The sequence below is a fragment of the Mauremys mutica genome, chromosome 1, assembly GCF_020497125.1.
Source record: "Mauremys mutica isolate MM-2020 ecotype Southern chromosome 1, ASM2049712v1, whole genome shotgun sequence".
Taxonomy (NCBI): Eukaryota; Metazoa; Chordata; order Testudines; family Geoemydidae; genus Mauremys; species Mauremys mutica.
In genome coordinates this window covers 115,537,002-115,560,540 of record NC_059072.1, presented here as the reverse complement: position 1 = coordinate 115,560,540, position 23,539 = coordinate 115,537,002, and the positions used below count along the sequence as shown (strand labels likewise).

The window sequence follows — 23,539 nt, the reverse complement described above, 5'->3', positions numbered from 1 at the left end:
TAAAATGTATGAAGATATAAGTGAGGAAGGGGTCAGGTCTGTTATTATTTGATACTAAAGGGCTCTTCTGTCGAGCAGACAAAGGTATAACAAGATTCAAGGACTGGAAGTTGAAGCTAGATAAATTCGGACAGTAAATAAGGGACACATTTTTTTTTAACAGGGAGCGTTATCAACCTTTGGAACAATTTATCAAGGGTTGTGGGGCTTCTCCATCACTGCTCATTTTTAAATCAAGATTGGATTTTTTCCCTCTAAATGAGATGCTCTAGTTCAAATAGGAATTAATTCAGGGAAATTCTAAGGCCCGTGTTATGCAGCAGGTCAGACTAGATTATCACAGTGGTCCCTTCTGGCTTTGTACTCTATTAGCCCCCATACCGTCTTGGCTATTGTTTTGTCAGATCTCACAAACTAAGTGGCATCAGTACTTGGAGGGAAGGCCTCAAAGGAAAATCCAGATACAAGCAGCAGCACTGGCAATTCTATAGGTGGCACTCCCCCCTCTGCGGTAGTAATGCCCTGCTGTAGTAAGAGGGGCCTTGTTGGGGAGATGGAAAACTGAAGGTATTACAAGATCCTTGGCACAGTTTGCAAGAATAGTTCCGTTAACCTCACAGTGCTAGCCAATTTACAACTGGGTAATTGTATTCTACCATCCTAAATTGCCCCTGCAATTGCAACCTGTCTGGTAACTCTGGAGGGCACTGTTGAATAACTGCTACATTTCCCCTGGCCATAGCTGCATTTCGGGGCATGTGAAGCAATTCTTGTGTGTGTAATTTTGGAAGTATTTTAGTATATAGAGGAGCTTCTGTACAAAATCCTTATATTCTTATTTCTTGAAAATATATGACAGGTCTGTCTCATCTTATGCGGGGGTTCTGTTCCGCGGTTAGCATGTAAAGTCAAAATTACATTGAGTTCAATGGCAGGCAGAATCGCCCGCACTACAGGTACAGCATTAAAATTGTTGTTTTTCTCTTTTTTTTGGTTTTTGTTTTTGCCGACCGCAAAAAGCTGAAATCGCGCATGTTAAATGTGCATAAGATGCGACAGACCTGTATGCCCTTAAATCTTAAGGCATCATACTCCTTGTATTTAGGCAAATAAAAGCCATACCTGGTGGGTTTCTATGCGTGTGCATTTATAACTTGTGACTCATCACAATAAACAGCTAAAAATGGATGGTTTTGGCTCACAGCGTGTTTAATAATTTATTTATTTACTGTGGGATTATCAACCACCAAATTATTTACACTATAAGAAAAGTGGGGCAAGGGCCATGTTTCATTGTATGTGTGTACAGTGTTAAGCACAATGTTGCCTTGATCTTTAATTGGGACCTCTGAATAATAATGCATTTCACCTTGAATTCTAAACCTCATCAGTTAACCTCATTCCAATGTAAATGGCGGCAAAACTTGAAAAAAACCATCAATCCTTCTCCAGACCTTGTGCAGAAAGGGAACACTCACTCAGAACCTGGCACAGACTGACTAAGAGGTCTGAGATGGCTTTAAGCCACAAAATTGGGGTTTGGATTTCATATTCTCTCCCCAAAGTTGTTCAGACTCTGGGATTTGGTTCAGCTCCTTACAAATATGGGATCGTCTACACAGGGATATAAGCCCTGCAGCATGGCTCTGGCTGGTTTGGGTTAGCTGACCCTCCACCTTCCCAGGACCCCAGAGCTCGGGCTCCACCCTGCGCCCGAATGTCTACACAGCAATTTTTCAGCCCCAAAGCCCAAGCCCCAGCCCCATGAACTCAAGTCAGCTCACCCTAGGGTGACCAGACAGCAAATGTGAAAAATCGGGACGGGGGTGGAGGGGTAATAGGAGCCTATATAAGAAAAAGACCCCAAAATCAGGACTGTCCCTATAAAATTGGGACATCTGGTCACCCTAGCTGACCTGGGCCAACCATGCGTTTTTCATCCCCAGGTGTACATATATCTTATGAGGCCAGCTCAAAATTCAGATCTCAAATCTAACTGGATTTCAAACATCCATTAATCTGGGATCCTGGGTTTTGATTCAGGCTCATCTCTCCTTTAAGCTCACCTGGGGTTCATTCAGTTTGTAAACTGTTCAAGGAACCATGGCCAAGTTTCCAGTTTGAAATGAAACATGAAACCAGGTGAGCTGTGAGTGGTTTCAAGTTTTGTAATGAAAGGTTCACACAGCTCTAACTGATCCATCCTGTCTGCTCTTAAATTACACTGACACCTAGTGGCCTGTGTGGATACACCTTTATAAAGACTAGGAAATTCCACTCTAATTTAAAAAGAAAAAACCTGAAGAGGTCAGGGCTGGCAAGCACAGAAATGGATGACACCCTGCCTGTGAGGTAAGTTTTTACTGTTTGTCAGGATGCATTAGAGCAAGGATTGTTGACTAAGACTATAAAACAGGTATGTCTCCCTCACGGTGCCAATGGGCCGGATCCTTGCTCCCCAGTATTTAATCCTGCCCACTGGCACCAGTTCCTGGAGCACTTTAATCTTGATCTAGCTTTCTGAGGCATTACAGAGCCCTTCTGTCGGTGTGTGTGAGTGTGTGAGAGTATTAGGAAGAGAGAGGAAAGAGGACCTAGCGATGCTTTGCTAAAATGCCAGTGCAGCAGGGAACAGGCCAGCTGGCCAACAGCATGAAACTTGGAATCAATATGAAACTTGGAAGGCCATCAAAATGGATTGTGTGGGACTGAGGAGCTCCCTGCTCCCCAAATAAAAAGGAGATCAAGCAGCACACCCTGGTCTCTCCCATCACTCTCCTCTGAACCATACTCAACTGGACAGACGTAAAAGCCTATTCTACGACATGGTACCTCAGTGAAATTCAAGAATTAAAAAACAAACAAAAAAACTCCCCACCAAATAATTTTCATGCCTTAAGGCCTTACATCGGAGTTTTTCCTATGACATCAGTAGGCATTGGATCAGGTCAGGTGATGGCCAAAGGTGCTGCTGATTCCTCTAGAGAATGAAGTCCTCTACATACAAAAAGCAACAAGATGGGCAATGGCACTGCAGGGTTCTCTCATACTACAGCTAACTTGTTCATCCTCCAGACCCAGTAAATCCTGTGCATATCTCTGAAGGCTGCCAGTTGTGCTGGTGGTATTGTGATGTGGTCTCCTCCCCATTAGGAACTGGGTGGAGATCACTAACTTGTTTCACGTAGCCAACAGGCAAATGACAGCAAATAAAAACTGTCAGCTATAATTAATGCTCTTGGGAATGAAAAGGGGAAAATAATTCTGTTCTGAAGCTTTGGTCTATTTGTGTCTGGAACAGTGAATTTTTTCACAGAAGTATTTTGATTTTTTTTTTTTTATTTTCCAACAGAAACATTAGCCAAGAAACAGAGAGGGAGGTGAGGGGAAGAAACCTCTTGCCCCACCTTTTGTTTTGTTTTTGTTTTCCAGTTTTCGTATCGTCGCTGTATAACTCTTAGATCATCAGCTTAGTCAGATGAATGGATCCTGAATGGTGGTCTGATCCTACTACCAGTCCTGTAACCCTAGATCAAGACCAGTGTTTTTCAAAATGGTGTATTTTATGTAACTCATACGCTTCGGCTACGTCTATACTACCCGCCCGGGTCAGCGGGTAGCGTTCGACTTCTCGGAGTTCGATATATCGCGTCTCATCTAGACGCGATATATCGAACTCCGAACGCGCTCCTGTTGACTCTGGAACTCCACCACCGCGAACGGCGGTGGCGGAGTCGACGGGGGAGCCACGGACTTCGATCCCGTGGTGTCTGGACGGGTGAGTAGTTCGAACTAAGGTAGTTCGAGTTCAGCTACGCTATTCGCGTACCCCCACCCCCCCCAGTGTAGACCAGGCCTTCTATTTTAATGCTTGTTCACAGACTAGTTTCCTATAAGGTGGGACTAGCCCGTCTGCTTTAGAAAGCTTCAACCAGATTGTAAGTACATTGATCTACCCTGATCTAGTGATAGTTTAGGCAGCAGACTCATAAAAAATATTTTATCTATTTACAGGACTGTGCCAGAAGCTCAATAGACTCTGTAGCATAACATAGTTATGCTACCTACATTAGTGCAGCATGGTATTTTTAATACATTTAATTTTGAAAATACATGAAGATGAAATTCATACCTCTGTCTGTACCATGGACATCCTATAAGACCGCATGTCAGACACCAGCCCTAATATATCTACAAACTCATGATCACGAATGTGCTGTAAGAGCCGATCCAATGCTATAAATGTTCCAGTCCGTCCCACGCCAGCACTGTAACACACACATCATCACAGGTTACTACTTTTGAGGGGTGGGAGTAGAGGGAATAAGTGATTGTGGGGTACAGAAAGCAAATGTTGTGCTGTAATTCAGAATTATGAAATAATCATCCTGATGAAAACATGTAGAATTTGCACTGGATTCACACAATTGACTAATTCTTTGAATATATGCCATGCAATAATTCACAGTTCACTTATAAAGAATGCACAGGACTAAGGGCTTTGCAATTATTTCACCTTTCTTTAAAAAATTATAATTGTTATACAGAAGAGCTGTGATAGGCAATTGACTAATTCTGCCTCGCTGCAATTATCTGGGCTGATATTCTGGGCCAAATCAGATGGGGGTAAATTTGGCCCCCCTCTCACGGTCTTACATTTTCTTGACTGGCCACCTTTCTCCCTTATACCTGCAATTCCCTTTCTCCCTTATATTTTTCCTAATGATGAGGAGAGGTATACAACTACTTGAGCTGCATCTGTGAATTCAGACAGACCTACATTACGGTGCCTACAGCAAATGAGCTTGACAAAGTTACACTTGCAGTTCCACAAGGTTTAGTTGCATAGCTCTGCAAAGTCAACAGACTTCTTGTGAAATGGTCACCGTGACACTGACTGGTTTTGAGGGCCACAGAAGAGATGTTCAGCTGCTGGGCGCTCAGTACCTTTTAAAATCAAGCAATTGATTTAAATGCCAAAATATGGATTTAAAAGGCTAACTTTGGAAGGGTGAGGGAGAAGATGGAGAAAGAGAGAGAAAGTCTCACACACTATTTATTTATTTTTAATAGAGAGAGTGAAAATCTTAGTTTAATTTTATTAGGCCTGATTTTTAAAGGTGCAGAACAGTTTGCTGTAAATAGGTATGGATCCAACATTCTAAAAACCAAACCATTTGCTTTCACATTCTTGATACAACTGTATGTGAAATTGGTAAATATTATTTGCATACCACAGAGAAAAGTTTTATAGGGACAGGGGGTGGCTTTAGGCATAAATTGACTAGGCAGATGCATAGAATATCATATATCTGGGACATTGGTAGGATATTTATTAATCCAATAAAAGTGGTTGATTTTACAAATATGACCGAGATGGGATAAAAATTCATGAATTCAACAACAGTTTTTTGATCTATTTAACTTGACATGTCCTATCATTAATCAATTAATCCATTTTCATGAATTTGGCAGACATGATAAAAATCATGACTCCAATAGAGTCATACATTTATTATTTTAAGTGGTAGTCAGTGTTTAATAAATCAATTAACAGACTATCAATTTCATGCGTTCATTAAAGTTAGAGAAGAATTTTAATGGTCTCCAAAAGTATCCAGAAAACATTGGTTCATTTTTCCACTGATTTCATGAAATCATTACTTCTATCTATGCGCTGCAAGACCTACACTGCACTTTAGCATTCTATCCAAAACCACAGTTCTCTGAAGGTGGAAAAGTCAGACCCTAAATGGTCTAGTGTACCACTGCTAGCCCCCATATTCTCCCAATGCAAAATATGCATGAGCCAGGGGAGTTAAGTATAGGGTTGTGAAATTAAATGCTGTAGATAAGTCCCTTCTTTGAGCCTACCAGTGTCTGTCTCAATTTTGCATTAGGGCTCTGTCCTGCAGCTGTACTCACCGTGAGTTTACCTAGTAACTTCTGTGGAACAACTCATAAGGAGACCTGCAGGACTGAACACTATTAGAAATGAAAAATTCTGCTATTGCACCACTTCCTAGTGAGAATTCTGGAAATCTCATGAGGAACTAGAAAGGGTGATATTGTAAAAGGCTGTTTGCTGAGAACTGCCACGGTTATTTAGGGCACACCATGTGACTGCAAAGGACAGAATGTTCCACACACCACTTCAGTAATGAGGAAGCTATGCTGGAGGCTTTCGACATTGTATGAATGCAACATAACTGTGTCTATGCATATCCATACACACATTTTCACAGCTCATGAGCAGATGCCTTAGAATGGGTGATGTAGAGAGATGGGGCTAATAGCTTCATGAAGCTTTGAGTTCCATTCAGGGTATACCTACAAGTTTAAACACACACAGTAACTGATCTGTTATACACCTCTTTCTACTATGTAACCCTATAATAATCTACCATTACCAGGAGCAGTCTTACCATTACATATTGTGGGGCAAATTAATCTCTGATGTCACTACAATGGAGTGACATCAGGAATCAATTTGGTACAATTATTAATGCAGCAGGTTCCTTCAGAGAGCTCAATAGTGTCTTACAAGAAGCCTGATGATGAACAAAGGTGACAGTTACTATATAAAAATGCCGCCCTCAAGAAAAGAAAAACCTGCATATTGTGTCATATGGCTTACTGCCAGCCCATGGATTTAACTCCCAGCGTTGGTTACTGAAGGCCAAATTATCCGAGAGCGATGATCTACACAGAGTACGTCTCTGTAGGGAAACGGCATACTGCTTGACAAACTGTTTTGATTTTTCCATCTGAATTGCAAAAACATGGAAATGCAAGTGTACGGCAAGGTCCTCAGATGATATAAAACAACATAGCATAACTCCACTGATGTCCATGAGGCTAATTTACCTCAGCTGAGGATCAGACCTGTAATACTTTACTATGATAAAAATATATGGTATGTGTCACACTCTCCCCTTACATCTAGGAACACAGAATGAAATCCTGGTCCCATTAAAGTCAATGGCAAAACTCTGACTTACTGCAATAGGGACAGGAATTTACCATAAGACACAAAAACAAAAACAAACAAACAAAATACAATTCTCAGCACTTGAAAGGTAGAAAGAAATCCCTCCCTCCAGTGTTCTTCTCAATGTATTTGAATGGTTACACATTAAAGGAAAATGGAAAATTAAGCCTTTACCTGCAGTGTATGACCATGGGGCCTTTACTCTTTGTTGACTGCTGTCTGACCATCTGTACAAACTGCAAGATGCTCTCTGCAGCATTTGTAGTGGGGACACCATGATCAGGCCAAGCAGTGTAGTTAAAATGCATTACATCTTGCACCTCATCAGCCTAAGGGGGAAAAAACAGAACAGCAGCTTGTTCATATTTGTTTTACCTGTGCAGTCATGTTCAATCTGACTCATGCATTTACAAATACAGACTAATGAAATTAGAGCTAGTCAAAAATGGTAAAGATTGTATGTGAACATTTTCACATTATTTTTGCTCCACAGTTTCAAAAAGGAAATATATTTTCAGTTAATATTTTTTGAAAACTTCAAAAAAAATAAATAAAAAATTGTATGGTTTGGGGATTTTGTTTTAGTTTCTCCTTTTTCTTTTCACCCCATTTTTCTGGAAGGACCAGAAACTTGGGAATTTTAACATTCAGGTTTAATTGGAAAAAAATAAAAAAAACAAAGAAAAACAGGTTTTTGAGAAAAAACTTTTTTAAACAAAAACATTTGGAATTCATAAAATTTCTAACAGCTCTAACTGAAATGTATTAGAAGGCTAGGACAGTACTTCAACAAACAAGGATCTGGCTTTGAGACAAAGGCACTCAAGTGACAGTTTTTTATCCCCACAACTCAGGACAGAGAGTTGATGCTGTAAATTCCTACAACACTATGGTTCTGATCCACTGTATCAGTCTCCCATTGTTGCATAAGTTCAAATAATGATTCCTGTAATTAGTAGTGCCATTCAAAACATTGGGAGGCAGAGATGAAATTGGAATAGACACCTGAAAATCTGGATGCTGATCCAAACAATTTGGTTCAGAAATCTGATGCTCTCAAAATAATTTCTATATTTCCTGGTTTTGATAGTCTATTCTTGAACTATTTCCAGTCTTTCTGGTCCAAATTAAAAAGTATGGGAATGCAGCGGAATGGTTGCAGTTTGATTCAGTTCTATTACATTACATCTGACAACTGTTTTGCCCATTCCTAGCTGTACTTCTGCCTTAACAAAGTACAAGTGTTTGAAAGATTGGACTGTGCATTAGACTCCTCCCACTTCCTCTGTGGAAAGCAGTTAATACAGCAAAACATTCTATTACCACAGCACCAAGGGATGGAATACCATTCATGGATTAAATTCTGTTTTATTCAACAGCATTTCAGGGACACGGCATCAAAAGAATGCCACGAATAATGTGCAATTGCCTCCTTTACAAACAATATTCCTCAACTTTTATATTCTTATTTTCAGGCCTTGAACAGTTTATAATTGAAAATGGACCATCGTCTGATACACAGGACCAAAAAAAAAAAAAAGTGTCTGAAATGTGGTCTCCAAACAAACCATCATAATTAATTATTTGTCATGATCAGGGCCCCATTATGCTAGGTGTTGTGCATCAGGGTTACACTACGTAAGGATCCTCCTGGGAAACCCCAGGTGTCCACATAGGGCACCATTAGTTCTCCTTTACACCACACCAGCAACATACCAAGCAGAACAGTTTTTGTGATGTGAACATTTGTCCACTAGGATCTAGACTAGAGAGACAACCTTTACTCCCTGGAGATGCCTGGGATGGATAGAAATAAGAGAAGAGCCTGAACCAAAACCCCAGATCAGAACATCTTTGAAATCTGAAGGTGCTCGCAACCAAAACCTATTTATGAATGTTGCTCTTGGTCCCTCTCTCTCTCTCTAACTGCCCCAAAACTCCAGGTCTGAACACCCCTGGATTTTGGAGTGTGTGAGATATGGATTCAAATTTTGCAGGATGGGCTGATCTCTAATGAAAAGCAATGAAACATCTTTCACTGTCACCTACATAGCTGATTCTGAAGTTCCTATAAGACCAGTCCATTTGCTCCTCCTCAGAAAGCATCTCCACTGTGATGTCCCCATAAGCAATAGGCTCTTCTGTAAAAGGCCAGTAATGATCACATTTCACCTAGAAGAAAAGAAAAAACAGTACAATCAAAATCTATTTAGACTCAAGTTTGGGAAGCAACACAGCAGAATTTTGTTTGGCACTGAAGCATGTGTGTGTGTTATGTAGATCTGTGTGTATAAACTCTCAACAAAAATGAAGCTTTAGGAGAGCAGCCTGATTATGGCAAAAGAAAGGTCCATGGGTCTCATTATGGCCCATAGACTGTAGACAGTTGTCATCCCTAACAGACGAGCTTTGATGATCTTAAATAACAAGTTTCCAAAATGCAGTGAACAAGATCATACGTGAAAGGAAATGAAAATATATGTTCCAAGTGTTCTCTATTACAGTGTAAAGGACCATGATGTAATATTTTAATTTTATTGAGATTTAAAATAATAAAGACAATCAACCAAGGCTCTAGGCACCCTAACATAATCAGCCATGCAGTAATTACAATAAAATTAAACCATAGCAGCATTAAAATCCATTCCACCGGAACCACTTACCCCATTCACCATCTAAGAAGCACACCCTCAGCCTTCTCTAGAGACCCTATGAAACAGGTGTCTCTTTCAGTGTGCTTGCAAATCTGGATTATTTTGGAACAAGAGGGTGAGAAGAGCAAGTTCCAGAGTCCCAGAGCTCCCACAGAGAACAGCCTGCCGGGCACCCTCTTTCTTTTACAATGAGGAGGATCCAGTTAAGTGTCCATGCTGACTGCAGCTGTGGCAGTATGGTATGGGGAGAGAAGAGTGTCCATTGGCCTGTGCCAGCCCATTTATGTCTTCATAGCTCATAACTGACACATTAAACTTAACCCAGAGATCAATGGGCAGCTAGCTATCCTGGAACATTGCTGTCACTATGCCCTGCTCAATAAGCGAACTGCTGCATTCTACACCAGCCTCAGTCTCCGTTTTAAGGTGTAATCCCATGTAGAGAGCATTGCAATAGCCAAATTTTGAGGTAACAAAAGCACGGATAATGGTGGCAAGGTCTGTGGCCAGAAGAAAAGGCCATAGTGTCCTAGCCAGACACTGATGGGAAACAACAGACTGGGCCACTGCTGTGATGTGGTTATCAAACAGTAGCTGGGGGGCTAAAATAACCTGAGTTGTGAACATTTAACTAACGACAGATGTACTCCTTCAATCCAAGGGGCTGATATTACCCCTGCCATCTCCCCTGGCTGCTTCCCCAAACCCACCATCGTTGCCTCAATCTTAGCTGGGTTGAGCCTCAGCCAGCTCACTATCATCCATGTGCCAACCTTGACTAGACAGCAACTGAGACGCTGAACTGCATCATCCAAACTAGACAAGACAGATACACAGAGTTGGGTGTCATCATCATACTGCAGCCCATGTCTCCTTACTAGTAACAAACTTGGACAAATGATTAGGGAGGAGTATAAAAATATTGCTCGAGCAAGCAGGGGTGTAAGCAGGAAGGCCAAAGTACAATTGGAGTTGCATCTAGCAAGGGATGTGAAGGGTAACAAGAAGGTTTTCTTCAGGTATGTTAGCAACAAGAAGGTGGTCAGGGAAAGTGTGGGACCCCTACTGAATGGGGGAGGCAACCCAGTGACAGATGACGTGGAAAAAGCTGAAGTACCCAATGTTTTTTTTGCCATGGTTTTCACAGACAAGGTCAGCTCCCAGACTGCTGCACTGGGCAGCACAGTATGAGGAGGAGGGGAGCAACCCTCAGTGGTGAAAGAACAGGTTAAGGACTATTTAGAATAGCTGGACATGCACAAGTCCATGGGGCCAGATGCAACGCATCTGAGGGTGCTGAGGGAGTTGGCTGATGTGATCGCAGAGCCATTGGCCATTATCTTTGAAAACTCGTGGCGATTGGGGGAGGTCCTGGACAATTGGGAAAAGGAAAATATATAGTGTCCATCTTTAAAAAAAGGGAAGAAGGAGAATCCAGGGAACTACAGACTGGTCAGCCTGGTCAGACTGGTCAGCCTCACCTCAGTCCCCCAAAAAATCATGGAGCAGGTGCCCACATAATCACAGGTGCCAACTGTGCTAGTAGTTTTTGTGATGTGGATACACACCTGTAGACTAGGAACTGAGCTGGGACCACCACTTATTTCAGAGATGCCAAGAAATAGCCATCAGACAATAATAATTTTTCATTCACCACCAGCCTGGATTCAAACCAGTAACAGTCCCCTGAGCCATCCACTCCCTATTCCTGCCATTTTAAAGTCTAATTTGAGTCATGTAAGAATCTTTTACTCTTGATAAAATCTTGTCAGCCTCTTACAACAGGTAACTTCCTACTATAGATGGGACCAAAGCCAAACCTGAGGTCCAAACACAGCTGACCTTCAGGAAGTTCATATTTGGATTCAACTATTATGGCTCTACCATTACTCATGGAACCATTCAGCACCAGCTCTTCAGACTTGTTATTTATGATCATTAATCTTAATTGTGTTACAGTAGCACTGAGAGAGGTCTCAGTTCAAATAGGGGCCCCATTGTGCTAGGTGCCCTAACACTACAAACAACTAGAACTATTCCTACACTGAAGAGCTTACAATAAGTGACCATGGGTCCCCTTCTGGATCTCCTACTGATTTCAAGAGCTTGCCTTATATTGCTGTTTTGTGTTAGAAAATAATGCAAAGGAACCTAATGACCACTGAAATTATTTATTTCCTTGCAAAATGCACATAGGATTATGTTACCTACCCTTCTTTTTTCATTACACTGAGTGAGCATAACAATGATTTGCGATTTTTGCTGGAGAACCATCTTCCAAAAATCATTCCTTGTCTCTGGCAATGGCCCCTGGGTTGCAATGTATTCCTGTGGTGAGTTGTAGCCCTAAGAGACAGGAGCAATTTATTAATATACTTCATTTTACAGACCGTTCAGAACATAAATTTTCCTCAGGAGCATATTTACAATATGTTTTTAAAGATACATTTTTGAATGTTTAAGTCCAAAATTCAAAGAGCTTTTTAAAAATAATTCCTAACATGAAGAAGCCTATATCAAGTTTTTTGGTTTGTTGTTTTTAATTCAGTGGAAACTTTTTTTTTTTAATCAAAACATTTCCAAAGAGATTTTGAGTCCCAAATACTACAGGGGAACCTGGAAATTAACCTGTGTATGGACAGAAAGTAAAACTGACCAATGTAAATTCACTGTCCAAAGTTAGTGAAGTAAAAAAAATAAACAGCATAAAAAATGAAAACTAAATCAGGGCTGGGTTTTTTTGTTTGTTTGTTTTTACAAAAAGTTTTAATAAATTTAATACGCTGTGAGTTCACAAGTACAATAGTTATATATCCTTATCTTGTGCTTTCCCCCAAATAAATTAAGTCGCACCTGTGGTGAATTAAATTTAATAATAGAATAGAAAGGAAAGGATTAATCATCTGAACTCTAATCAAGGAACACATGCATAAGTGTTTGCAAGCTCAAGACTCAAATCAGTAAAATACTTGGTAATCTTAGACCTAAAATAATAGATTATTCTAAAAGTAATAATTCTTAAAAGGCTATCATATATTTATCATATACCAAACCTGAAGCACCTTTAGGAGAAATTATACCCATACATTCCTATCCCTCTGCTAATCTGTCTGCTTTTATTTGTAGATACTTTTTGGGGCACTATTGTAGAAAAGGGTAATTTAGTAAATAATACAAGATACCATTTCAGTATGCTGCTAGTTAACATCAAGCATATTTGCTGGGTGTCAGGGCTGATTTAACTACGACCCTGGCTCCCTGTTTACAGTGAACACAGGAGGAGATTATCAGCAGAACTAGGTTTAGAAAGTTATCTAATACCCAGAGTAGTTGGGGGGAAAAAAACAGATACATTCAAAGCACAGTATGTTCCTTCATGAATGAGTCTATGGATGTATCAGCCCACAGCATTCAAATAACTGAAATACTGATGATTTGGAAGCACTTTCCACAGGCAGCCTAATTCAGCATTTGCCATCTCTAAAAAACTCAGTTCAAACTCGACACTCATAATAATTTGTAAGTACAGAATACATTTCATTTTGCTTCCTATGGGGTGTGTATATAACTGATGCAGAACATTTCTGTTGACAGTGGAAAGCAGATCACCATGAACACTAGGATTTGAGATGAAACTACCATGAGGTGCCAAGTGGGAGAGTGATCATCCAAATAAGCCAGAAACTAACATAGCCGTGCTGTATCTAAAGTATTGGAAGGTGGTTTTTGTGCGTAGTATTAAACACATCTAAAATATAAATGTGGAACTGACAAAAGCTGAAGAGACATATCTGGATGCTATATATATGTGGATGCTATACAATTGTCATTCTAGTTTTCTGACTAAGCATCAAATGTACACATTATTAATATTTAATGAAGAAGAAGAGCCTGCATAGCCTTATCACTTAGTTCTGTGATCTTGTCAGATCTTGGAAGCTAAATAAAGTCAGTGCTTTGTCAGTGTTTGGATGGGAGACTTCCAAAGTCATGCACAAAGTGGTGATATTGATTCAGTAATACTCTTCCTAGTTTAGTCAGCACTGAACCAAGTCCTTAGCATGAAGCTATGGGCCACTGTCCTGTTTCAGTGGAGAACTAGAACACAGTGTTTGTAGTCATTAAAGATGCTGCAGCACTTTTCATAACAGTAGGGAGCTTTTCCCAGCATCTTGGCCAAATTCCTATGTACAAACTTACATTCTGCCTGCCTGCATATCCCATACAGTTACAGCTGAATACAGCGTTCTTCACTTGCTGTCCTAACACTACAGCAGTATTGCTATGAGCAGTTAGACAGCTGCTCTAACATAGTGCAAGGAAGAAGGCATGAACAGAACAATGGCAAGATCAGGGTAGTGCAAATAGAAGCTATGTTTGCACACCATGCCCTGGGGAGCTCCATGTTCTCTGTGCATTTTAACTGTACCTGTATCTATGGTTCACTGCCTTTATTCCACATAGATTAAAATATTGGAAAAAAAACCTTTAGCTGTTTGAGAATAGCAATGCAGAGTTCAACCTTTTCACCCATGTCCCCAGCCAATTTCTTCCACCTGTAACAGGATGCACGCAAATTTCAGTGTTGCTGTGGCAAAATGTGCACAAAACAGGTTTATGGGCTGGTGAAAAGTGCTGTTCACTGAAGGCAAAATTAGTGACATTGTGGTAATTTTTTATTTTTTATTTTTTTAAAGTCACCAAACTGCTAGGAGTTTTCACTACCTGTCTGATATCTCCCTACTAAGAACATTAAGCCTCAGGTTGATTTGAGTCTTATCACTTACAGGAATATAGTTGGCGTTAATGTAGTCTGAACCTTCTTCTTCATTCATCGAAACTAATCTGACACGGCTAAAGTCATCTGTAAAAACAAGGGGGGAAAAAAAGAACGGGGGCAGCTTGAGCAAACAGTGGGAGGTTTTAAATAATCTCTTAAAATTCTGAAACACAATTACACACGCTCCAGCATAACAAAGGTAAAACTGTAGAGGGCCAGCATGCCATACTAATAAGTAATGCCCAGTTATCGCTGCATGGATACGGCTTCATTACTGCTACACACTCCTGCCTTCAAGAGTCTTCACTGTCGGGTCTCTTTGGATCGCATTGAAATCATGAGGAAAAAAAATGTTGAAGAAGGCTGCTCAGCAGTAGGAATGACCTACTATATTCAATCATGACAAATATAAAACACGGAGCTTCATCCTTTCAAAAGTAAGGGAGACCTATTTCTTGCCAAGGACAGCTTTTAAAACAAGCTTTTCCCTGCTGGAAAAATCCGCACCAATTCCACAATTAAAACTCTTCACCCCCTTTGCCCGCCCCCCCCCCCCCACCAAGGGACCTTCTCAGGAGTCTGCGTCTATTGTACTTACATGGCAGGATATTTGTATAGCGATTTTTACATCGATTCATGGGAAGGTCAGCAGCAAAATGGGGTATATCAAGCCCAATCAGTTTTAGCTCCTGTGTATGACAGAAGGGAAAATGTTACAATTAAAGTAACTAACGCCTAAAAATTAATGGTTTGTGAATAATGCTTCTGACACAACGGCCAGACTGACAGCCCTGGACTCCAAAGCACTTTATTTACAGACACTACAGATACAGCAAGTTTCCTTGTAATACCTCATCATGTGGCTCATACCTAGGCAACTACTTCTAAGAGTGGGAGGGAAGTCTGGTCTCCATGCCCATTCAGCCTTTGGCTACCCTGATGAGAATGTCAGTATGTTTGTCAGTTACTGTCACCTAAGCTGATGATTTTGTTACTATCTACCAAACTCATTCCACATAGGCCACTGAATAGCTATCAGATGGTGCCACCATCTGAGCTAGATTTCAGTAATGCTTCTTCAGTTACCTACAACTCACAGCTGCTTTTGATCCTGAGATTTATATAATTACTATTCATTACCTTAAATAATCAATCTAAAATATTCTGTAACATATGATCATAAATGAGATGAACATAATGTGTGCCACCTGAGAGAACAGTGGGTAGAATCCCAACCCTATCAAGTCAAATGGAGTTTTGCCACATGATCAACAGATCCAAGATTCCACCCAGTGTTTGTAGCTCCCTTTTGTCTTCACTTGATAATCTTGTATTTTTAGCACTGGGGAAGAAACTAGTCAGACAAGACCATGTGTTAACTGTCCCTTTGTTTCAGAAGATTTGGTTGTCACCAGTGCCATTTTTCATTTTAAAAATGCATTGCAGTCAACTTAGGCCGCTACATGGACTATGCTACAACAGATGCGTGGGTCCAAATGCCACAATCATACCACCCATCTGGTTCTTTCAGTTTGGCAAAAGTAGTCGTCCAATTTGGGAGAGGCAGCCAGGAGCTGTCTCCTCCATATACATACCTCAAATTGCAGAGAAAATTTATAATCTGAATCTTTGGCCATATCCTTGATGTAGCCATCGAAGTCATCCAACTGCACAGGGCTTTTCAAAAACACATGGAAAAGAAATTAATTTCTTAAATAGATTTGTTTTATTTTTGAGTATTAACAATTCACTAATCTGTATTTTTAGCATTGTATTCTATTAAGTAATTATACCTGGGACAGAGCTTGCAAAAAATCTGAAGTTTGTGTACCTGAAATGTGATTCTTCCTGTCCGATGAATCATTTACCTGTGATTATGTGGGCAACTGCTGCTAATAGGTTAAATCTACCCACATCATTAAGCTAAACTCTGCAGTCCATCTTGAGGCAAAATTCCCATTGGCTTCAGTTTGAATATTGCCTGATTTAGGATGCAGGATTTGGCTCACTGGCGATGGAACATAGAACTGAGAGTCAGGAGAGCTACCAAGTCCTGACCCTTCCAATCAAGCTGTTTTAAAGGGGGCCCTCTAGCTATAGCGCTGATTGACATCTCCATTTCAATTAAAAATGAGCCTGGGATGCCAGATTTGGATCCCGATTCTAAATCCCATCACAGTTCAGATGGTCATATCCAGGGTTTATGTTCTGGTCATCTCTAATTACAATACATTGGCACTTCTTCCTGGACAGTAGCAAAGGCAGTTTAAATGAGCTGCTTTAGTGACACATAAAAATCCCTTTCATACGGGGGAGAACTATCTGGTAAACACACTTTTAAATGTCACATGCACCATAATCACACAAGCCATTAATAGGTTTCATTGGCCTGAATTTGGGTCAGACGAGGTCTATGATATAAAAAATGCAAATTTCAGCCCCAGAGCAACAATTGTTTTCCACTGGCTTTGAGAAATTCAGGTGTTTGCCATGTTTGACATTAGAAGCCAAATTCTACTCTAGCATAAGTGGGCACAATGCCCATTGAAGACAATGGAGCGCAGACATATCGGACCAGATCTTCAACTGGTATAAACTGGCCTGGCTTTATTGACTCTAATGGAGCTATGCCTGTTTACTCCAGCTGAGGATCAGGCCCTGAATTCAGGTTAAAGAATGAGTCATTAGTTTAACACCTTAAATAATGAAATAAAAGCAAAGAGTTTTCCTTGCGTAATTATCATGTTTTAATTTACAAAATATTGAAGCATGTACACAATAATCCGTTCATTTACTTAAAGACAGTTCCTTGGTGGCATATTGCTTCTATCTCCAGATAATTACTCCTGTTTAACATTAATAATCTAATACACAACAGCAATTGCCATCAGAGCCCAATATCAAGAAGGAAATAGCAGTTTCTCACGGTTTGTCATTTTTAAATGAGGAAAGGCCCTGTTGGAATTGCTAACTTAGTATCATAGAAAATTAACCACTGGGGGAAAAAATCCATCAGTCAGGAGCTCTTTTACTACAATCCAGCTGTTGAGAAGACAAAACAAAACACAGGGTACTCTTGATTTAGCGCAGGGGTTCTCAAACTTCTTTGCATTGTGACCCCTCCCCCACCCTTTCTGACAACAAAAATTACTACATGACCCCAGAAGGGAGGACCAAAGCCTGAGTCCGCCTGATTCCCACTGCCCCAGGTGGGAGAGCCAAAGACCGCGCCCCACTGCCCTGAGCAGGGAAGGGGTCAAAGCCGAAGCCCAAGGGCTTCAGCCCCCGCCTGGGGGCCTGTAACCTGAGCCCCGCCGCCCAGAGCTGAATCCCTCAGGCTTCGGGTCGGCCCCGAGCCTCAGCAAGTCTAAGCCAGCCCCGGCGACCCCATTCAAATGGGGTCCTGACCCACTTTTGGGTCCCGACCCACAGTTTGAGACCCACTGATTTAGTGTAATTATCTGTTGCCATGTGCTTCCAGACATCTCTTGCTACAATCTCTCTCTGGAGATATTTACCAGAATGAAGAATATTTATCTCTGTAACTTCAACACATTTCCTATAGTCATAAAAATTATTGTTCAGTCCAATGTGACTATCAATTTTTTAAAAAATATTATTTAAATATCAAAAAGTCACATACTTGGTCAGTTTCCTCTTCTTTAATCCATTTTTGCTCCTGTAAGGCAGACAAACACAGCTTTTTTTCAGTATAACATCATCTAGACTTGATTAAAAATTAGCCCTACTGTCAAAACTGAACTGGTTTCCACCTGAATTGAATGTGTAGGTTTTATGATCTCCTTAATATGTAGGTCAGGAGTGAGAGTGGAAAGTTGATCTCTTTGAAGTCAATGGCAAAACTCCCTACGGATTTCATCCTTTGGCGTTAAGGCACTGCTTGCATTTCGGAGGAGAGATTGCACACAGGCAACCATGCTCAGAGACCTTGGGTGAAATCCTGATTATGCTGACGTCAATGGGAATTTTGCAACTGACTTCAAAGGGCCCAAATTTCACCCCTTGTGCCTGAGCCTGGCATAATCCCTCCAAAAGTGCAAGCCAAATTAGCCTGCTACATCCCTTTATGAATTGCAGCATAAAGTTCCATCACAGTCACTTCAGCTCTGTCCCTGCCTCACCTGGTCCTATCTGCTCTAGGAAAGCTAGTGCCACCATACAGATGAAAGAAACACAAGGACTGAGATTATGCCTGACCCTTCACAAGTGTGCAAGGATTGGAAGCCCCTTGCAACCTACTTCCCCCTTTCCAAACACACGTGAGACTAAGAAATTCTAGCCTATACATGGCATTTCATATATACTACATAATCAGAATAAGGAATGATCCCCTGCTTCCATAATGAAGGCAATGGTAAATATCCCACACATTTCAACAGGAGAAGGAAATGAGTGAGTTAAGCAAGGTAATCCTTAAGAAATGGAAATAAAAAGTGCAGTATACTAACCACCATCATACATTATGTATTGTTCCAGACAAGGAACCTTGGCTCACGTCTGTCTGAAAACAGTTCTAATATGTGACGATTCACACACTAAAGAAGACCTGAAGAAGAGCGCTGCATAAGTTTGAAAGCTTGTCTCTCTCGGCAACAGAAGCTGGTCCAATAAAAGATATGACCTCACCCACCTTGTCTCTCTAAGGCCTGGTCTACACTATGCATTTAAACCGGTTTTAGGAGCGTAAAACCGATTTAACGCCACATCCGTCCACACTAAGAGGCCCTTTATATCGATATAAAGGGCTCTTTAAATCGATTTCTGTACTCCTCCCTAACGAGAGGAGTAGTGCTAGTATCGGAATTACCATATCGGATTAGGGTTAGTGTGGCCGCAGATCGACGGTATTGGCCTCCGGGTGGTATCCCACAGTGCACCACTGACTGCTCTGGACAGCAATCTGAACTCGGATGCAGTGGCCAGGTAGACAGGAAAAGCCCCGCAAACTTTTGAATATTTCCTGTTTGCCCAGCGTGGAGCTCCGATCAGCACGTGTGGCGATGCAGTTAAAAATAAAAATAAAAAAAGAGCTCCAGCATGGACCATGCGGATGTGATCGCAGTTAGGGCAGGCAAATCTGTTCTATCAGCGCTCCGTTACAGAAGACGAGATTCAAAATCATTTTTAAAAAATCTCCGGACAGACGCCATAGCAGGGACTCAGCGCACTGCTGCGTGACAAGCGTAACGGAAAGCCAAAGAATCAAATGGACGCTCATGGAGGGAGGGAGCGGGGACTGAGGACTCAAGCAATCCCACTGTTCCTGCAGTCTCCGAAAAGCATTTGCATTCTTGGCTGAGCTCCAAATGCTTCTAGGGTCAAACACAGTGTCCGCGGTGGGTCAGGGCATAGCTCGGCAATTTACACCCCTCCCCACCCCCAGAAGTGAAAGGGAAAACAATCCTCTCTTGACTCTTTTACATGTCCCCCTATCTTTACTGAATGCTGCAGATAGACGCGATGCTGCAACAGTCAACACCAACATCCTCACTCCCCTCCCCCCCCGCCATGGGTGGCTGATGGTACAATATGGCTGATATCCATCGTCATCATCAGCCTATTGGCACATGGTGCAGTGCAAAAGGACTGGTAAACATGCTGACTAGCATCCAGTGAGGTCGACCATGGGCGCCTGTGTAAAAAACTCCTGATTATTCCTGGTAGATGGTGCAGTATGGCTGATAACCGTCTTCATCATAGCAACAGGGGGCTGAGCTCCATCAGCCCCCGCCCTTCATGTGTAAAGAAAAGATTCAATTGTCCCTGGACTAGCAGCGGGATGCTGGGCTCCTCTCCCCCACACTGCTTAATGTCCTGTCTGGACTATCATAGCAGCTGGAGGCTGCCTTCCACTCATTTCTCACTAACAAGTCACTGTGTCTTATTCCTGCATTCTTTATTACTTCATCACACAAGTGGGGGGACACTGCAATGGTAGCCCAGGAAGGCTGGGGGAGAACAGAATCAACAGGTGGGGTTGTTGCAGGAGCACCCCCTGTGAATAGCATACAGCTCATCATTTCTGCGGGATCTGACACGGAGCGGCTGTGCTCTCTGGTTCTATGATACACTGGTTCTCTAGTACACTTTCCCCATATTCTAGGCAGGACTGATTCTATTTTTAGATACCAAAAAGGAGGGATTGACTCAGGGAGTCATTCCCAATTTTGGCTTTTGCGCCCCCGGCTGATCTCAGCCAGGGGAACTTATGACAGCAGCAGAAGGTGCAGTGTAAAAGGACTGGTAACCATGATCATCTTATTGCCAATTTATGGCATGGTAGATGGTACAGTATGGCTGATAACCATCTCTGCTGTCATGCAAAAGCAAATCCATGCTGCTGTGTAGCGCTGCTGAATCGCCTCTGTCAGCGGCATCTAGTACACATACAGTGACAGTCACAAAAGGCAAAACAGGCTCCATGATTGCCATGCTAGGGCAATCCAGGAAAAAAAGGCGCGAAATGCTTGTCTGCCGTTGCTTTCCCAGAGGAAGGAGTGACTGACGACATTTACCCAGAACCACCCGCGACAATGATTTTTGCCCCATCAGGCACTGGGATCTCAACCCGGAAATTCAAAGGGGCGGGGGAGGCTGCAGGAACTATGGGATAGCTACGGAATAGCTACCCACAGTGCAACGCTCCAGAAATCGACGCTAGCCTCGGACCGTGGACGCACACCACCGATTTAATGTGTTTAGTGTGGCCGCGTGCACTCGATTTTATACAATCTGTTTTGCTAAACCGGTTTATGTAAATTCGGAATAATCCCGTATTGTAGACGTACCCTAACTCACTACACTGTCTACTGCTTACCTCTGAAGAGTTTAAATTCACTGACAGCAGGAACAATGTTAACCAGTCAGATTATATGTCCAAATGAGCACATTCTGAATTAATTTAGCTACAGTTTCTAAGAACTATTGATCATGTCTGCTAGGACAATCAGACAGCTTGAACAAATTTCTGCTCCCTAAAAGGCCCATCAGATGTGCTAAATACTTTTTCTGGGCCTTTAGTGATATCTGCCCTTAAGTATGTCCTGCTATAATAAAATTAAAACTTTTTTATTTCATGGTCACAATCAAGTGATTTCTAGATACTCTTGCCTAAAGCAATTGATACTAGCTAAGATTGGTTGAAATTAGATTTTTTTTAAGTATCAGAGGGGTAGCCGTGTTAGTCTGTTTCTGTAGAAGCAGCAAAGAATCCTGTGGCACCTTATAGACTAACAGATGTTTTGCAGCATGAGCTTTCGTGGGTGAATACCCACTTCTTCGGCACTGCATCCGAAGAAGTGGGTATTCACCCACGAAAGCTCATGCTGCAAAACATCTGTTAGTCTATAAGGTGCCACAGGATTCTTTGCTGCTTCTAGATTTTTTTTAAATCCAAAAATGGGAAAACTAATTTATTCAGGGAAAAATATTTTGATGAATTTTTAAACTTAAAATCTTTTTTTTAAATCGGTATTTCCAAAAAATATTTTGAAATAGCAAGGAAAAATACAGAGGAAACTGGAAAAAGATAAATTTAAGTTTTCTCTCCTTTTATCTCCAGAGGAATAAAAAGGAGGAGGGGGGAATTTCAAAAAGACTAAAAGGAAGGGAAAAAACACCCCAAAAAGTCAAAACATATTTTCTGGAAATGAAACAAAAGTTTTGAACATGTTTCTAAAAAATTTGTTCATTTTTTTCATAAAACAACAAAAACTGGAATGAAGCAAAAACGGCCTGTTTTCTTTCTAAATAATTCCCACTCAATAAAAGTTTTTTGATCAGCTCCATCATCAGCTACTACTCTGGGCCAGTACCTTCTTGTTGAATTATAACAATCCATTTTCATTCATAACAGATGGTGCGTCTGCAGTTAACATAGCTATGCCAATAACATTTCTACACTAGTGTGGAACAATTACTATGTAATACAATATATACCATTATCTATCTAACTTGAAATAATTTTTTGCTATTTAGACACCGACACATGTGCACCTTGACTATACCCATACCCTTGAAACATTTATTTTACACCTTTATGGTAGTTTTGCCAAAGAAGTCTTTAAAATGAGTTTATCCAGGCTATCGAAATGATATCCCTTGTGACTAGGGTAAATCTGAAAGCTTGGCATACAGGATTAATTTAAAAGAAAAAATATTAAAGTGCTGCCTATGATGTGAGTGCTTCTAAGAAATCTCCTCCAAGGAACACTTCAATAGGCACATAAAACAGATGATTGACATCCATACCTCATGAGACAAACAGAAAACATTTATTAAGCTTTCAGAATCTCAAGAGTCCTTTGTTACTTTACATTGCAATGGCTGCTGAGTATTCACAAAAAGTCATAACCAAACTGCACGTAAACAAGGACGCTTGAAACAAGAGATTTCATTTCATGCTGGTATTCCATTTACATTATAGATTTAACATAAGCTTAGTAAAAACTAATCTAACACTCTGAAGGCCTGATTCTCCATAGTGCCACATCTTGTGTGGTCCTTTACACAGTGCAGTGTGGGTGTAGAATACTAGCATCCAGATTTGATAGCATGTTACATCCACTTTGGACTGGTGTAAATGACTATACAAAGCATAGGTGCTGGAACTAGGGGTGCGGAAGGTGCTGCCACAGCCCCTGGCTTGAAGTGGCTTCCACTATATACAGGGTTTACAGTTTGGTTCAATGGCTCTCAGCACCCCCACTATATAAATTGTTCCAGTGCCCCGACTCAAGGGGCAGGTCAATGGAGTACCAAGCCCTGAGCGATTTTTGGAGGGTTTGCTCCTGCTCTTATAAAAGTCAATAGCAAAACTCCCATTGGCTTCCATGGGAGCAGACTCGGCCCCTTTCTCTCGTAATCAAAAAATTTACTTTATCTAGATCCATTAGGCAACAAAACCAGAGATGATACTTCATCTCCACAATCCTTGTATAAAATATTCCTCTAACTTAACTGGGAACTGCCATTCCACACGAATACTGCCACCATCCTGGTAAAAGATTTTGGCAATAGCGCGAGAGAGCCATTCTCTTGATTTTAGTACCAAACAGCAGAGGCATCACTTTGATTTCAGATCTAGAGGGGCAC

The 23,539-nt window shown here is 41.2% G+C and overlaps 1 protein-coding gene across 4 annotated transcripts in view; it reads right to left on the bottom strand.

Annotated features, from left to right (window-relative positions):
* PTPRO (protein tyrosine phosphatase receptor type O) overlaps positions 1–23,539 on the bottom strand; it is a 210,472-nt gene that overhangs the window by 2,684 nt on the left and 184,249 nt on the right. For all 4 annotated transcript variants that reach the window (XM_045002313.1, XM_045002315.1, XM_045002316.1 and 1 more), the window contains 8 exons: positions 18,069–18,104; positions 16,021–16,102; positions 15,024–15,114; positions 14,433–14,509; positions 11,857–11,991; positions 9,041–9,163; positions 7,166–7,320; positions 4,133–4,268 (listed from right to left, as the gene is read on the bottom strand). In XM_045002313.1, coding sequence (XP_044858248.1) covers positions 4,133–4,268; positions 7,166–7,320; positions 9,041–9,163; positions 11,857–11,991; positions 14,433–14,509; positions 15,024–15,114; positions 16,021–16,102; positions 18,069–18,104 — 835 coding nt within the window. The remainder of the gene's footprint in view (positions 1–4,132; positions 4,269–7,165; positions 7,321–9,040; positions 9,164–11,856; positions 11,992–14,432; positions 14,510–15,023; positions 15,115–16,020; positions 16,103–18,068; positions 18,105–23,539) is intronic.